The sequence below is a fragment of the Myodes glareolus genome, chromosome X (assembly GCF_982192425.1).
Source record: "Myodes glareolus chromosome X, mMyoGla1.1, whole genome shotgun sequence".
Taxonomy (NCBI): domain Eukaryota; kingdom Metazoa; phylum Chordata; class Mammalia; order Rodentia; family Cricetidae; genus Myodes; species Myodes glareolus.
In genome coordinates this window covers 98385370-98403133 of record NC_142053.1, presented here as the reverse complement: position 1 = coordinate 98403133, position 17764 = coordinate 98385370, and the positions used below count along the sequence as shown (strand labels likewise).

The window sequence follows — 17764 nt, the reverse complement described above, 5'->3', positions numbered from 1 at the left end:
TGTCAGTCTGCTTTGAGAAATGAATGACTATATCTTGCATCATTGCTAAAGAAGGTAAAGGGAAGCGCTAGGGTTCCTTGTATGGCTGGTATAAGCCTATGGGAGACAAAAGAGCTGAGCTGGGCTGCTAAGTGCCCAGTGGTACCCAAGGAGCTGGGAAATGCACAAACGAGAAGCAAGCTTCCCACTTTCTATTTGATTGGGTTTCCTAATCCACTTACTTTTAAATATATTTTTGTACTCTCAACAGTGGCTATGAAAGGAGTGGTCATGAAGAGAGGTAGAAAGCGACAAATGAGCGTAATAATAGAACAGAATGTATCCAATAGCCGGAGTAGTTGCTAGCCTGAGGTAGTATGACTACAAACAAGCGTTTTGCCCCTTCTTTCTAGTCAGCCTATATTGTCTGCAATTCCAACAGACAACCCTCATAACGAAGAGGAGCATCTGAGATTTTATTAACTTGAAACCACTGCTGTAAAAACTCTACCCACAATGAAATAATAATAATGCTAGTAACTAATGCAGGCTATGTGTTATGTTCCGTCCACTGCTCTAAGCATTTCCTAGTGTTTGGCCCCTGTGATGTTTTCAGCAACAGTGAAAGGTAGATTTCCTTCTAATACTTTCTTAGCATTTGAAGCAAATGAGGGACAAAGAGGTTAAATAAGTTTCCAAAAGTCATAGTAAGGGGCATGTTTAAGACCTATTCACAGTGAGTCTAACTTTATCATATAAGCTTTTCATCATCATAGTATTCTGTAGGGTAGAACAGAGAAATTTTCACAAATAAAGACACCATAATAAAAAAATTGATTTGAATAACAGCTTTCGAAGAACAGAAGAGAACTGCTTTTGCAAGGTTTTCCTGCAAGCTTGCACTCGGCATCCTAGAATCTCAGTATTGATCTCAATATTCTGTCCACGATTTTTTTTTAAATCTACATGTTAGTGATAAATTGGAGGCAACAACGGGATATGGTATTTTCAAAAATAGAGAGGCTTATTCGCTGTCTATATTTTAAACTTTTAATCAGGTCAAAATATATAATGGCCATGGCCACATTTGTAACATCTGTCCTTAAAAAGAATAAAACATGAGGAGGAAAAATGTTTCAAGGAGTGAGAAAAGAAAACATAATTTCCTTTTTGCAGGAAAGAAAAGGAAAGGGGCTCTAACTAAACCTGTCTGGATACCTTTTCTCTACTGCATGTGAACTTAATGAAAAAGAATTGAAAGCGGCATACAGTATTTTAGGCAAAATATGAGCCCTTTGTTTGCAGAAATTTTCCATATGTCAACTGTTGTTATTTAATTCTTCCTGGCATTAATAAAGCAAAAACCAGTTACCTTACCTTATGTACGGTGCTGTGAATTCTGCAACTGAAATTGTCTGATCAATGGTTTGAGCTTTTAAATAGGTCTCTGTGATATTGTAGTTCCTCAATTATAAGAAGCAAAGAATTCTTCACATCCACATGCTTTAGTCTAGTGGAATACGTGACTGGCATGGGGTATCACTCATTCCACTGCAGAGACACAGCAGAGATAGTAATTGAGGACATATCCAATAAGAGAAAAGGAAGATTGGAATGATTGTCCATTCGGGTATTTTTCATCTTGAATGTCACTACAATTAAAAAAAAAATGTTTCAAAATATCCTGGGAAAACAACACTGTTTCTGCAAACTATAGCTCATTATATACTAGAAAATGTAGTGGGCTCCTTGTTTCATGAGGGCTTCTTAAACCATTCATGTATTTCAGAAAATAAGAGCAAACTGTACAGAAATATTCTATCTAGAACACAATTTCTATCACATTACTCCTTAGTTCAAAACTTTTGGACTTGTGCACACATCTTACTCGTTCCTTTGCTTGCTAACCTCTTCCCTTTTCTGTTCATCCTGAGCCCCACCCTCACTGTGTTTCTTTCCCATCAAGCAACATTCTAGCTGCTTCCAACATGGAACTCTGAAACTACTAGTTTCTGCTTTCTAATACAGTCTCGATTTCTAGAAATTTCCCGTCTCTAGTGAGAGTGTGTATGGACATATACTGGTTCTCATGCTTGGAACATAATTCGTTAAATTTTGACTCAAATTCTACAACAGGTGTTTCCCATATGGGCTGTTCTTTACCAGTTCTTTCCAGGACTATTCTAATTTACATTTGAAGGACTAAGTATGGTTCAGTGATAGAGTGCTCTTCTAACATGAACAAGATCTTTGGTTCAGCCTGCAAAACACACACACACACACACACACACACACACACACACAGAGAGAGAGAGAGAGAGAGAGAGAGATTCACACACAATTTCTTTGAGTGTTCATGAGTTGCTTCATGTTTGTTGGTTCCTTACAAATTAAAGGTGTTGCCAGGTGGTGATGATGCACGCCTTTAATCCCAGGACTCAGGGACCAGAGGCAGGCAGATCTCGGAGTTGGCAGCCAGCCTGGTCGACAGAGGGAGTTCTAAGACAGTCAGAGTTATGCAGAGAAACTCTGTCTCAAAAAGAAAGAAAGAATGAAAGAAAGAAAGAAAGAAAGAAAGAAAGAAAGAAAGGGAAAAAACAAAGAAAGAAAGACAGACAGACAGACAGAAAATAAAGAAGTGCAAAGTCAGAATATGTCTAAAAGAATAGAATCCTTTTATAGCATAATGTTTTTCTCTTCTGATGCTTTGACTACCTAACATGTCATCTTGAGCAAATTGCGTAAGTACTTTAATGCTGTGCGACACTAAAATGAGGAGGTCTGACCAGAAACAAATGGTCTCTTCAGCTTCTCTTCCAGTTCTGCAACTCTACTGATTCTGGGATAATACTTTTAAAACTCAGTCAAATCATTGTGTTTGTGTGTGGTGTTCGTATATGCTCACACGTGTGTACGCACCTGTGCCTGTGGGTATATGCACATGTGCAGGAGGCTACAGGTCCGTACAAGCGTCTTCCTCATTCACTCTCCACCTGATTTTTTGAGTCAGAATATCTTACTGAACCTTAAGTGCATCAGTTTGGCTAGAATATATGGCTAATGGCCTCAGGGAGTCGCCTGTCTTTCTTTCCCTGGGCCTGGAGATTATAGATACGTACCACCATGACTGGCTTAACGTAGGTGCTAGGGATCCATACAAATGTCCCCATTCTTGTTCAGCAAGCAGTTGACCAATTTCTTTCTCTCCCAAATTTGGCACTGTTTTGTTTGTAAAACAGAGTATCCAAAGGTAAATAGATTGCTTTTGAGAAAAAGTTCTTGAAATTATATAGAACTAATTTATTGTCCCATTCGAGAAAAGCTGATCGTTCATTCCATATTCATCATCACATCCCATGTTGTCCACAAGAAGTACTGATAAGTAATAAGTAAATATTTCCATAGAACAAGATAAAAGATAGAAATCAAGTAATATTTTTACTTATATAGCGAAATTTGCACAAATGTGTATATACACAGAGTGAATAATGAGACTGTCCAGTACCAGAATTGATCGTTAATCAAGGAAAGTGTTTCTCATACCAAAATAGCCCATATCCGCAACCTTTCACTTTGTCTAAAAACTAGTAAGAATTTCCAGAGCGAACCAGTGAATTTTTTACAGAAGAAATAGTTATGAAAATCTGTTTAACCTGTATGCAGATTTTACCCACATTGGTGTGTATAAATTTCACTCTGAGAATTACTTAATATGTTATTAAACATATTTTATATTTTTATGCTTGACGGAAGAAATGTGTAAATGCTATATGAATTTCATGTTTATTAAATTTTGAGCATTAGTTTGAGAGACAGGAGCACCAACGTGCTTAAGCAACAATGAATCACTTAGGGAGTACTTGGTATCAGCAGTTAGAACAGAGAGGGATTTTTCCTCTGGTGGAGAACAAAGAAAGTGCAAAAGGAAGAAGAGCCTTTGACTTTTGAGTGGGAATAAAAGCAACTTGGACACTGAGTATATCTGACCTTTTCCTTACTCTTGGAATGCTAATTATGTTGGAAGTTGGAGTTCAAGGCCCAGCTGAAAAAAAAAATGTTTCCTTCTCTTTGAGTTTAATTCTGTCTCTTTACTTAAAGCCCCACAGCACCCACTTTATTTCTGCAGTTCTTCATTATTTCTGCATCCGTCCCTTTTCTCTGTGTCTGCTGACGTGCTATTATATTACACAGGGGCACACAGGATGTACGGGGATACATCACTAGCTTTATAAAGAAAGTCAAAGTGAAAAATGAATTCAATAGAGCGCAATTTGCTTTAAGAGTGTGCTTTTCGGAGTAGAGTTTTATTAAGGATTTCAAACTAGGCATCAACCAAATCACATTTGAAATATCTGTATCTAGAGAAATAATGGCCACTTTATCATGTTGTGTAATTCTTAGAATGCCGCCACAGAGGAGCTCTTTAAATATCTAGCCATAGATCCCAATACACCTAAAAGTCCTATATTTTACTTAAATCTCATAGTTTGTGGAAATTCTCTGTTTTTCAAAGATCAGCACTTATCTTTTAAGAGTCTAGTAGCCACCAAGATCTTGTCTTCACTAATAAAGATTAATATGAAATGGGTAGACACCGTGTATCTTTTCAAACTCCCTTTTTTTTATTTCTATTCCATGGGTAGGGATAAATAAAGTACATTTGGCTACTAAGAAGAGGTCATTTTTCTCTGGAATTTAGAACAGTTGGTTAAAACCAAGATGCTTAAGGCTTTTTCTTATCTGGTGGTGACTTGTAATTCTCAATTCCCATGTGTAAATATGACTATCTAACAGATATGCCTCGGCAGTAGTTTTTAGATCTCTGGTTCTGCTTTTTCCCAATTGCAAAAGGGGGTGTTTAAACTGTGACCTCTAAGGTTCGTCTTAATGCTAGCATCCTTTACTAACAACAAAACAAACTTCCAAATACAAGGAACGGCAGTTACCAAATCCTTTTTTTTCCTCCCAGGAGATATCTTTTCAAACACAGAAATTGGCTAATTGTTTAGAAGTCTTTGATAGGCAGTCATTAAAATACAACCAGTAGTTTCTTTCTGCATATATATTACAAATGTCTCAGAAATATTTCACAAGATTAATATGCTAAAATTCAGTTTCCTTCCGTTTAGATTGCCTTTAAATCACGTCAAAGACCCACATATAGTCAGGAGGGGTGCTGCGCACCATGACTCCGAGCACTCAGAAAGCAGAGGCAGGCAGGTCTCTGGAAGGTCACAGATGCTCTGATCCTTGTAGAGTCATAGACCAGCCAGGTCTGGCTAGTAAGAAGCTGTTTTAAGAAAATTATCAAACACTTTAAAATTTCAACAAATCCCAAAGCTCAGGGCATGTCTTGTCACCCAGATCCTTGACAGTTTCGCCTCTCTTCTGGTGTCATGTCCTCTTGCTGCTGCTGCTGCTAACACTCTTGACTGGCCTCTCCTGGCTTCTCACAGCCTTCATACGTCATGCTACTAAATTCCTCTTGGATATTTTAGAATTTAATTTCTTCTTTTACAGTTGTTTCCCTGGCCCTTAAGAAACTCAAAAGAGTTTGTGATCAGTCAGTACCATTTAACCTAGAAATGGAGTTCATTTTTTTTTGTTTGGTTTGGTTTTTTTGAGACAGTTTCTCTGTATAATAGCCCTAACTGTCCTTGAACTCATTCTGTAGACCAGGCTGGCCCTGAACTCAGAGATTGGCCTGCCTCTCCCATCATAGTGTGGGGATTAAAGGTGTGCACCACCACCACCTGGCCAAGAAATGGGGTTTTAGTACTTCCCCATATAGCCAAAGCAGCAGCCTGTGATCTCACCATGGGTAAAGACCTGTAATGAAGTCCCTTTTGGAATGTTCCCCTACATTAGTTTGCTTCAAATACCAGATAAATGGAAGACAATCATTGGATGTCCTCATGCCCATTCTTCTTCCTGTTACATGTAACCCATGCCTCATGCAACTTAAAGACAAACATTAAATATTTCTTTAAGCAGTGTCTTCTCTACTGTTTATTGCTATTCCTTGTGCCTCAGTCTGCCTATCTTTCAAAACATCCTGTCTGAAAGCTTCTTTCACCTTCCATAGAACTAAGCTGTAACTTTCAAACATTACAGAGATTCCTTGTGACCAGTACTCATTAGACTTCACATATTATATAATTGACATTCTTCCAGATTGGAAAAGTATAAAGATGAAAGAAAATCATGAAAATCTACCCCTAAAAGACAACCTGGTTGTCATTTCAGATATCCCCATGCATAGTCAATCATGTGCTTACAAGTGTATGCCTAGCTACACACAAACATTTTACAAAAGAAAAACATATTTCCTATTTTAACCCACTTTCTCATTTTCCATATGCATAAACATTTGCCTATGCTATCATACTGAGTATTACATAGGGAATAATTGTATGACATTACCATTGTAGAAGAAATAAATTCCTTAGCATTGAATATTTACAGTTTATAGTTTTATCACAATCATAAGCAATGCTGTGATTAATACTTCCTACATATAGCTTTGTGGGCTTTTCCAGTTGCTTTCTTCATATTCCTCAAATTGAACATTTATTTACACATTTTAAAGACCTTTATGTCTTCATTAGAGTGTCTTTTGGAAAATATGAAACAATTTAATTTCAGTAGTAAGTACAAACTTTGGTAGTTCAAAGCCAGAAAGAGAGTTATATTGAAAATGTCAGGCTAAGTTACTGAGCAGACGAGGGAAATGTTCTTTTACCTGGCTGCTCTGCACTAAATTTCTTGGCAGCCCCGGAGACTTTAGTGTATTTCTGTTATAAGCAGCATTAATTTTTATGAATTAATTAGTGCTTGCTGATCAAATGTAAGTGATGCAGCATGCCTGCAGATTGACCTGAGGATAAAGCCCTGGAACTTTCCCCTTTGTTTTCCGGATGATGATTTATTTCATTAATTTAGTTTCTCCTTCTCAAATGAAATGTGGGTTTTATAGCACGGATCAGTCATTTGTGGATTCCTACATGGGTTCTAAGAATCACCATGTTCTAAATAGAGCTGATGGGAAAACACTAAATTATTCATGTCTAGGGGGAAGCTTTCTCTTCCATGTGAGTTTTTGGGCTCCGTACATTTTACACAAAGGGAACAATGAGAAAAAAAATGTTTGGAACTTGGTGAAAAACAAATCCCAGGTGCAGAGGGATAAAGCAGGCTAGAAGGACAAGCAAAGCATGTGGGAAGCCAAGCAGAAAGGACCAGATACCAGCCTGAAGGAGTCAAAGGAAAACTGCCCAGGGTAGAAGACATGGAAAAGTCGACGTGTGGGGACAGACCTTTCCATTTCTTCAAACAGAAAGAATTCCAGTATGAGTCACATGAAAACTAAAGGGGTTTTATTAGTCACTGGGTCTAAGACTTTTTCTACTAGAAACATTAAAAAGTCATTGGCTAAAACAGGGTAGGAAAACATTTGATTCCAGCATGTAGACCATGCCAAAAGTCTCAGAATTCTGCGCGTGGAAAGAAACATATGGCAGAATGTGGCCTGGCCTGAAAATTGTCATTGGAATGTTCCCACCTTGTTTTATGACTTGCAAACTCAGGTAGCTAGATGGTTATTGACAGCTGTGCTGTATAGCTCAAAGTAGGTGTGTATTATGGCAATATTAACCAATGAAATGGAATTAAGAGACACATCAATTATCCTTCTAGATATTCTGTTACAGCTTGCTCCCGTTATTTTTTAGGTCCCATTTGGAAGCCAGTTCTGACCAGTGGAAGCGTCTGCATCTTTCTCTTCAGGAACTTCTTGTGTGGCTGCAGCTGAAAGATGATGAATTGAGCCGGCAGGCACCTATTGGTGGTGATCTCGCAGCAGTTCAGAAGCAGAATGATGTACACAGGGTAGGATGCTTTAGAGACTAATAATTTGTGCATAGTAAGCGTTAACTGACTGATTTTAAAATGTTTTTAATTAAAAATTAAATGGGAGAGGAATATTTTAGTCACTTCATCTGATGATTAATTATAAATAGCTCATGCCCATTATATTTTAAAATGTCAAAAATATCTGCATTAGTAATATCCCTTTGTCTATTTTTAAGTTCTTATCGTGGAAAATATTGAATATTTATAAAAGTAGACAGAACATTACAATAAACATTCATGTGCTTTTCAAGATATCAACAATTCTCAATTCACGGACAGTCTTATTTCTTCTATGCCTCTATTCATTCCCTTGTCGTTTGAAGCAAATCTCAGACATATTCAATTTATTCCTAAATATTTTAAGAAGTATCTCAAAAAAGAGAAGGATATGTCTCTTTTATTAAACACAGTCCTATTATAACACTGTAAAATAGCAGTAATTACATCATATCAAATATTCATAAATATTCCATTTTCTTACATATATCACATTTTTATCCTTTCTGTTTCATTTTAATAATCAAAATGAGATCCATAGATTGCATTTATTTAATTTTTTGGTATAATAGTTACATAATTTCTGCCTTACATCTTCTCCCTCCAAACCTTCGTATGTACCCTTTTTCTCTCTTAAGTTTCTGGTCTCTTTTAGCATTACTTGTTACTGCATGCTTTCATAAATATTTTTCCTACATGTAATCTGCTCAGTCTGTATAGTGCTAATTGTATATATGTTCAGAGCTGACCATATGGCACTGGATAGCCAATTGGTGTGTTTCTCTCTGGAGAAGACTATTTCTCACATTCTTAGCATTCCTTAGCTTCCTGCAGGTATTTTTCAGGGGCTAAATCCTTGTGAGTTTTCTCCTGTCCTGTTTGGTTTATCTATTGTTGTTCTTCGTTAGCACATGTTTACGCAGTCATGGTAACGAGACTGCATGGGTATCACTTCTGACACTTCTATCTGATGCAGTCTCACTGCAAACTCCCTGATCCTCTTCCTTTTAAAGTCCACCTCATCTTCTTCAGTGTTTACTGAGCCTTAGATATAGGAACTGTTTTGTAGGGGCCCCAGCAACTTTTGTGCTAGTCTTCTGTTGTTGACTCGGTCTGTTGCTAAGAGAAAGTCTTTTGATTAGAGGTGAGAGCTACACTTGTCTGTGGTTCTAAAGATAAATATTTAGAGTGGTGATAGTGATTGTGGTGTTTTACTAAAGTGGTGGTTGTAGTTTCTCTTCCACAATCCATGACTTCACTAGCCCTGGGTAGTTGGGATAAGCTTCCAGTACTGAGTATGGGTCCCTCCTATTGAGGATGTCGTAATTCCAATTGGAGAGCTTTTATTTTCTGTCAAGGGAGACATGCCATTCCTACACCCTTAAGGTTATGGAGCCATGTTGGTTGATGGAGTGGTTGTTGTGGTTCATAAATGTTATGGTTGGATAGGAGTGTTGATTGTCTCCCTTTTGGGATGATTGCTTGTCTAGTCCAGAGGAAAGAAGTATTCAGGACAATTCTAGGTCAGGGGCCTCTGGGTCTTGTTTCTGGAGTGCATGGTATCCTCAACAGTAGGGACTTATCTTCCAAATCCTGGGGGAGCAGCAACCAAAGGCAAAAGCAATAGCTTGTATGTTTTGCGAGTCTCTTGAACAACCCTGACTATGAGGGCTAGTTTTACATCAACTTGCCACAAGCTAGACTAACTGGAGAATAGGGAGCCTCAGTTGAGAAACTGCTACCATTAAAGTTTGAACTGTAGGTAAGCCTGTAGAACAGTTTCTTAATTAACGATTAAAGGGGGAAGGCCTAGTCCATAATGGGTGGTACCACCCTTGTGAAAGTGGATGTGGATTCTATAAGAAAGCAAGTTGAACATGCCATGGGAAGCAAGCCAATAAGCAGCATCTCCCTCCCTCCCCCCGTTGCTCATCAGTTCCTGCCTCCAGGTTTCAACCCTTCTTGAGTTCATGTCCTGACTTCCTTCAGTGACTATAAACCAAATAAAACCTTTCCTCCCCTACTTGCTTTGGGTCATGGTGTTTTAGTGCAACAATAGTAACCCTAACTGAAATCCTAACAACAATTCAAAAGAAGGCGTCTCTTGTCTGATCCTGGGGGTTTTGATAGGCAGTCTGTCTCTGGGGGATAACATCATCAGCCCTAATTTATGCATTTGCTTCCTCTCCTCATTATTTTATACCATTTAAATGCTATTCACAAGGTAAATATGTCTCTAATGTTCAGAATAATTTGTTATTCCTTCCATAGCATCCTTCACCAGTGGCCAGTTGTCTTTTTAGTTTTTGTTTTGTGTTGTTTTGTACTTCTGTATTCTCAACCAGGTTCTGAGTGGGGAAGGCAGAAATTTTGTTTTCTTCATATTTTAAAACCATATAGCCTAATGGAGTATCAGATGCATAATAGATACTGATCAGTGTTTTTTTAATGAGAGTAAAAGGTACATGAACAGAAATGAACAGCCAGTAAAGATAAATTACCATCAAAGGACAAAACCTTGATAAAATGGTACCACTTGTATATGTCTGTCTTTAAAAGAAAGATCTCTCTGAGGACTCAGCCAAAGGTAGCATCTTCAAGACAGTTCAGCGGCTGATATTATTCCAGAGAAGGGGACATAAGAGTTTGCAAATGAAAGAAAACATGAAGTCCAAGAGGTCTTTGAAAGACAGTGCTAAGAAAGTTGACAGCTTCTTGGGCTATTTTTTTTATGTGAGTCACATTCCTAAGTTTTTGTAGCAAGTTGAAATGAAACACTGCTACATTTTTAAATCTTAATTTGGAGAAATCATATATATGTATTACATATATATATGTATGGTATATATAAAGCATTCATTGAGAAGAATGAACATTTTTTATTTTGTAAAAACATATTTTTACACAATCCATTTTGATCATATTCTCTCCCCTTTCCTAAACTGTCTCAGATTCTCTTTACTTCCCTACCAACTCAAATTCATGTTTCTCTCTATCTTAAAAAAAAATACAAAACCACACAATAATCAAAACAAACTTTAAAAAAGACAAAAATACCAAAACAAAACAAATGTGCACAAGGAAAAAATAAAAAAGGGTCTATTTTGTGTTGCACGTGTACTCTGGGACATAGGGCCTGCCCTGGATTTTGTGTGATAAATCCAGTGTCATTCCATTAAAGAAAACTGACTTCTTTCTCCAAGCAGCTATCAGTTGCAAGTAACTTCTTGAATAAGGATGGGACTTTTGTCTACTTTCCCTTTCCAGTGTAGGATTTTGTCTGCTGCAAGTCTTAGGCATGCTGTCACAGTCTCCACGAATTCATATGTGTACCAGTCCTATTGTGTCTGGGAGATTCTACATCCTTGGAGTCATCCACTGCCTCTGGCTCTTATGAGCTTTCCTCCTTCTCTTATGTAGAGAACTAAAAGCATTTTAAATAGAATTCATTGTACGAGATAGTAAATTGAGACTGAATTGGTATAAAAATACATAATTTTATTATAGGTCCAAAAGGCAACGAAAATGAATCATTAGAACTTGCAGTAGGACTGGCGATTTTGTTCAGCAGTGAAAAGACAGGAATTGATCTAACACTGTCATGATCTCCTTTCCCAGGATTTTGTTGTCGCTACTGCTTTCCTCACCCTGATGACTTGATCTGGTAGTTTACTAATCGAGCTATTACTGCTCAAATGTTTGTACACAAATTCTCAGTCTCCATACACAAATTTCAAGAAAGTCATGTGTGATGGGAAGATGGGGATGCTGGAGTTAAAGGCATGCTTAAGTTAGTATTACTCAGATGCAAGCCTCTCGGTTGTAGCCCACTGAACTTTCCTCACTTGTTAGGAGTTCCTCTATTCTTCCATGTTTGCCTCCCCCCCTTCAACTATTACACAGATCCAGTCAGCAACCTTGTGAGTAACTGAGTATCCTTCTGTAAAGGGTGTAGCACCGCTTTTTATTTGTGGCCCAATGCACAGATGAGCTTCTCTTGGTAGCTTTATGTCAGTGGATATCACAAAGCATTGTCCTTTCTCAGGAAACTTGTCCCTCCCAGGTGTTGATGAAAGCACAGTTTTATACCCAGTTTTACTCCACAGCAGCTCTTTCGGGGCTGCACTACAAAGGTTTCCTCGTCAGTGACACACTTGTTGCCTGGATGAAAAGAATGAAGAAGAGCCATTGAAGTGGGATTTTCTGTCAGAACATCAGAACTCAGAAAGAGAAAAAGGAAATATATTCAGTGTAAAACTCCATCTAAATGTACTCAGCAATGGGTTCTGATTTCTCCTTTTATTAGACATTTGTTTCCCTCCCATGTTTCCAGGATCACATTTCTCTGGTTCTTTATTAGTTTAGTGATTCAATTGCTGTTTATATGACTGCTGGGCTGGCTGTCAAGATGGATCACTTGTAATCATAAATTTATTTCCTGTGTATTTTCAGGATCACTTTTAAAAGTCATCTCTTTACTATCTGTAGTAAACTATAAATGTCCTTGATGACATCTTTTGATGGGAACCTGTCTTTTCTTCTCTTTCTTTCTCTTTCTTCCTTCCTTCCTTCTTTCCTTCCTTCCTTCCTTCCTTCCTTCCTTCCTTCCTTCCTTCCTTCCTTTCTTTCCTTCTCTCTTTCAGATTCTCAACTGCAGTTTCCCCTCCCACCTCTCCCTCCAGGCCCTTTCCCCCACCTCACCTCTGTCCCCGACACTTACTACTTCCCTGTTTCTGTTCTTAAAAGGGTAGGCCACACATGGATATCAACAAAACATGGCATATGAAGTTACAGTAATACTAAGCATGTATTAAGGCTGAACAAGGCAACCCAGTATGAGGATAAAGGTCCCAAAGGTCAGCAAAAACGTCAGAGACAGCTCCTGCTCCCATTGTTAAGAGTTCCACAAGACAACCAAGCTACACAACCATCACATATATGCATGGGGCCTATGTAAGTCCCATCCAGGCTTGCTGGTTGTCAGTTCAGTCTCTGTCAGACCTTGGGCCCAGGTCAGTTGATTCTGTGGATTTTCTTGCGATGCCCTTGACCCCTCTGGCTCCTACAATTCTTCCTCCCTCCCCACTTTCACAGATTCCCTGAGTTCTGCCTAATACTTGACTCTGGGTCTCTGCTTCTGTCTCCATCAGTTCTTGAATGAAACCTCTCTGATGTCAACTGGACTAGCCACCAGTCCTATCACATCGCATATGCAGGACAGACTGTAGGTCAAAGATGATGTACCTGAGTTGGTGTCCCAGTTCCTTCACTGGAAGTCTTCCCTGGTCTGAGGAGATGGCCAGTTTGAGCTACATATCACCTATTGCTAGGAGTCTTACATGGAGTCTTCTTTGTAGATTTTTGGAAGTTTCCCTTGGAAACTAGGTTTCTACCTCACACCAAAATGCCCCCCTTTTCCAGTTGTCTTTTTCAGTACTCTCTCCCCACATCCCCCTATCTGATCACTCATGTTCCCATCTTCACATACCCCAAGTCTACCCACAAAATTTATTCTACTTATCCTTCCCAGCGAGATCCAAGCACTCCCGCGTGAACCATCCTCTTTGGCACTATGGATTGCATCATGGTTATCCATTACTTTCCAACAAATATCCACTTTTACTTTCCAGCAAATATCCACTTATAAGACATACCATGTTTGTCTTTCTGGGTGTGGGTAACCTCACTTGAGATGATTATTTTTTTCTAATTCCATCCATTTTCACAGAAATTCCACGATGTCATTGTTTTTAACATCTGAATAATAACCCAGAGTGTCAATGGACCACATTTTCTTTATCCACCATTCTGCTTAGGGGCTTCAATGTTCTTTCCAGGTTCTAGGTACTATGAATAAAGCTTCTATACACATAGTTTTGCAAGAGTTCTTGTGGTATGTTTTAAAATCCTGTGGGTACATGCTCAAGAGTGATATAGATGGATCTTGAGACAGATAGTTCCCACTTTTCTGAGAAACTGCCATATTGATTTCCAAAGTGGTTGAGTAACTGTACAAGTTGGCACTCCCACCAGTAGTGAAGAAGTGGTCCCCTTGCTCCACATCATAGCCAGCCATGTGTAGTTTTGTCGCTTGTGCATTTTTGTTTGTTTGTTGTTGTTGTTGTTTTAGTGTGTTTTAAAGAATCGTATTTTACATACCAACCCCAGTTTCCCCTCCCTCCTGTACTTCTGTTCTACCCATCTTCCCCCACCCCACCCCCATCCACTCCCCAGAGAAGGTGAAGCCTCCCATGGGGAGTCAACAGGGTCTGTCACATCACTTGAGGCAGGACCAAGGCCCTATCCCCTGTATCTAGGCTGAGCAAGGTATCCCTCAATAGGGAATGGGCTCCAAAGAGCCAGTTCATGCACTAAGGATAAATACTGGTTCCATTGCTAGTGGCCTCACAAACTGCCCACATCACACAATTGTCACCCTCATTCAGAGGGACTAGTTTGGTCTTATGCAGGTTCCTCAGCTGTCAGTCCCAAGTCAGTGATCTCCCACTTGCTTGGGTCAACTGTTTATGTTGGTTTTTTCATTGTGGTCTTGGGCCCTTTGTTCATAATATCTCTCCTCCCTATCTCTGACTGGACCATCAGTTACTAGATGAAGCTTCTGTAATGACAATTAAGATAGTAATCAATCTGATTGCAGGGGAAAGGCAGTTAATGTAACCTTTCCACTATTGCTTAGATTCTTAACTGGGGTCATACTTGTGGATTCCTAGGAATTTCCCTAGTGTCTGGTTTCTTGCTAACCCCGTAAGATACCCTCTTTCAAGGTATCTCTTTTCTTGCTGTCCCTCTCTGTCCTTCACCCAAGTCAACTTTCCCAATCCCACAGGTTCTCATCTCTGCTCCCCTTATCCCTACCCACTTCTCCCTTCCTCCCTTCCCCAGCGCTCCCAATTTACTAAGGAGAGCTTATCTACTTCCCATTCCAGGGGAGGAATCTTATTTTCTTAGGGTTCTTCTTTTTTCCTGTCTTCTTTGGGGTTGTGGGCTATAGGGTGAGTATCTTTTTCTTTATGTCTAATATCTACTTATGATGGAGTGCATATCATGTTTGTCTTTCTCTGTCTGGTTTACCTCACTCGGGATTTTTTTTTCTAGTTCCATCCATTTCCCTGCAAATTTCAAGATGTCATTGTGTAAATATACCACATTTTCTTTATCCATTCTTCAGTTGAGGGGCATCTAGGTTGTTTCCAGTTTCTGGCTCTTACAAATAATGCTTTGAGTCAATTCCATTGATCCACTTGTCTTCTTTTATGCCAATACCATGCAGGTTGTCTTCCTATAACTCTGTAGTAAAGCTTGAAATCAGGGAGGATGATACCTTAGTAAGTTCTTTTATTGTACAGTATTGTTTTAGCTATCCTGAGGGTATTTTTGTTTTACCATATGAAGTTGAGTATTGTTCTTTCAAGGTCTATAAGAATAGAGTTGGGATTTTAGTAAGGATTGTGTTGAATCTATAAATTGTATTTAGTAAGATGACTGTTTTTGCTATGTTAATGCCACCTATTCATGAGCATGGGAGATAATTCCATATTCTGATATCTTCTGCAATTTCTTTCATCAATTACTTGAAGTTCTTATCATACAGGCCTTTCACTAGCTTGGTTAAAGTTACACATGCATAGTTCATATAATTTGTGGCTCTTCTGCAGGGTGTTGTTTCCTTCATTTCTTTCTCTGCACTTTTATCGTTTCTACATAGGAACCGACTTGTTTGTTGAGTTAATTTTATATCTACCTACTTCACTAAAGGTCTTTATTAGCTGTAGTTCCCAGTAGAATTTTGTGGGTCACTCATGTATACTAGCATATCGTTTTTAAATAATGATATATTGAATTCTTCCTAATATGTATCCCCTTGGTGTCCTTTAGTTGTCTTTTTGCACTATCTAGGATTTCAAGTACTATATTGAATGGATACAGAGAGAATAAGCAACCTTGTCTTGGGAAACCTCTCCTAGTCAGGATTTCTATTGCTGAAATAAAACATGATGCCCAAAAGGAGCTTGAAGAGGAATAGGTTTTATTTCAGCTTGTAGTCCATCATTCAGGGAAGCCAGGTCAGGAACCTGAAAGAGCAACTGGTGTAGAGGCCATAGAGGAGTAAAACTTACTGACTTGCTCCTCCTGGCTTACTCAGCCTACTTTCTTACATCATCCAAGGCTGTCAACCTAAAAGTGGCACAATCCAAAGTGACCTGGACATTTCCACATCAACCATCAATTAAGAGCATGCATTACTTGCTTGTCTACAGGTCAGTCTCATGGAAGCATTTTCTCTAATGAAGTTCCTTCCTCCCAAATGAATCAAGTTCCTGTAAGGTTGATTAAACAAAAAACTAGCTAGTATAAAACCTGTATCTCATTAAAATATATTAAAATATGAAAAGTTAAAAAACTATGATCAAGTACATAGTCCATATTTAATCTAAGGATGCTTAAAATTGGTGAGTTTATATTTTTGGTTATCGTTAGACTAATAATACTGTTTCGCAAGAAAATCACTCTTGGTGGCTGTGGTGGTGATCTATGATTTTACAGCAGGTAAAAAGTCAAGATCATTCACATAAGTTGTTGGGAACTGCTGTTTCACTTCTCAAAGTAGTTCTTCCACCCATGAGAGTAGATCTGTGCTCCCCAAACCAGATGGGCAGCATAACAGCTCCAAGTGAACTGCTCTGAAGTCTAACTAATAAAGTCATGCTCCATATGTGGTGAAGTGTTATAAATAATTAAAACTCAAATGTGCCTTAGCAAACACAAACTGACCAGTTTTTACATCTTTGGAATATATTATCCTGGCTATTTTATAGTTATTAATTAATTGTCTCACTAGAGTGACTTGTTTTCAATTAGTGTGTATTATTCTGCTCCAGATATATTTTTAAAACTGACTTCCTTTGTTTTACTTGAGCAGCCACTAAAGTGATATTTATTACTCGTCTACTTCTGTGATTAACCTAGAGAGAGTCTTAAAGGAAATCATAATGGGGAATATTCAGAGCGCTGCAATAAACCAGGAGCTTATTTAATTCCTATCTTTGTATCCCAGATCCAAATGGAGATTAGATCTTGATTATAAGAACACTGTAGGTAATGACTTTTATTTGCACTTTTGCTAATGAAATTGTTTGCTGTCAGGTTTTCATCTTTCAATTTAAAGATCTGTATAAGCCCTTCCCTAGAGACCATTAAGGACATCTTCAAAGCTTTCTGAGCTTCTTCTGGTTACAATTTAGATGGAAGTAATCAATACATACATTATTAAAACAGTGGACAGAAAGCCATTATTGCCGGGATGTTGTTGACAAATGGAAAGACTTGAATAAAGTAGTTTACTTGTTCAGTTGTCAGGTCATATATTATACATGTTAGATTTATTCAGATGTTACCACAAAGTGAGGCAAAGGATTATAAATTCAATAAAATTATCCCCAAATCACATCATAGATTTTACATTTATTTTCGTTAATTTTATTGTCAATGCTGGCCTACATAGTTTAGCTTCATTTTAGTGTAGGTATTAGCTGGATGAGTTCTCCGTGCTTTCTTTCTACAGAAATAGAAATTGTCTTTTGGAATGTTCATTCCAGCGTTCAAGAATCTGGCCCTTTGGAGTTCTAAATACTTCTATCCTCCTAAAAAGTTAGATTTTTTTTTTTAGTTATGTCTGTGCTAAGCTGTCTTGGTAGATACATTGCAGGCGTTAGGTATCATTTTATCTATTCTTTATTACTATTAGAAGAAGCTTTGTATAAATGTGATATTCTATGCAGTCATACATGGAGTTGCTGAATAGTAGAAACTTCACATTTATTTTTAGAATTGCATTTCTAGGCTTTTGAGGAAATCT

The 17764-nt window shown here is 38.2% G+C and overlaps 1 protein-coding gene across 8 annotated transcripts in view; it reads left to right on the top strand.

Annotated features, from left to right (window-relative positions):
- Dmd (dystrophin) overlaps nucleotides 1-17764 on the top strand; it is a 2257783-nt gene that overhangs the window by 1868292 nt on the left and 371727 nt on the right. For all 8 annotated transcript variants that reach the window (XM_085684598.2, XM_085684595.2, XM_087902601.1 and 5 more), the window contains one exon: nucleotides 7710-7866. In XM_085684598.2, the coding sequence (XP_085540724.2) occupies nucleotides 7710-7866 (157 nt within the window). The remainder of the gene's footprint in view (nucleotides 1-7709; nucleotides 7867-17764) is intronic.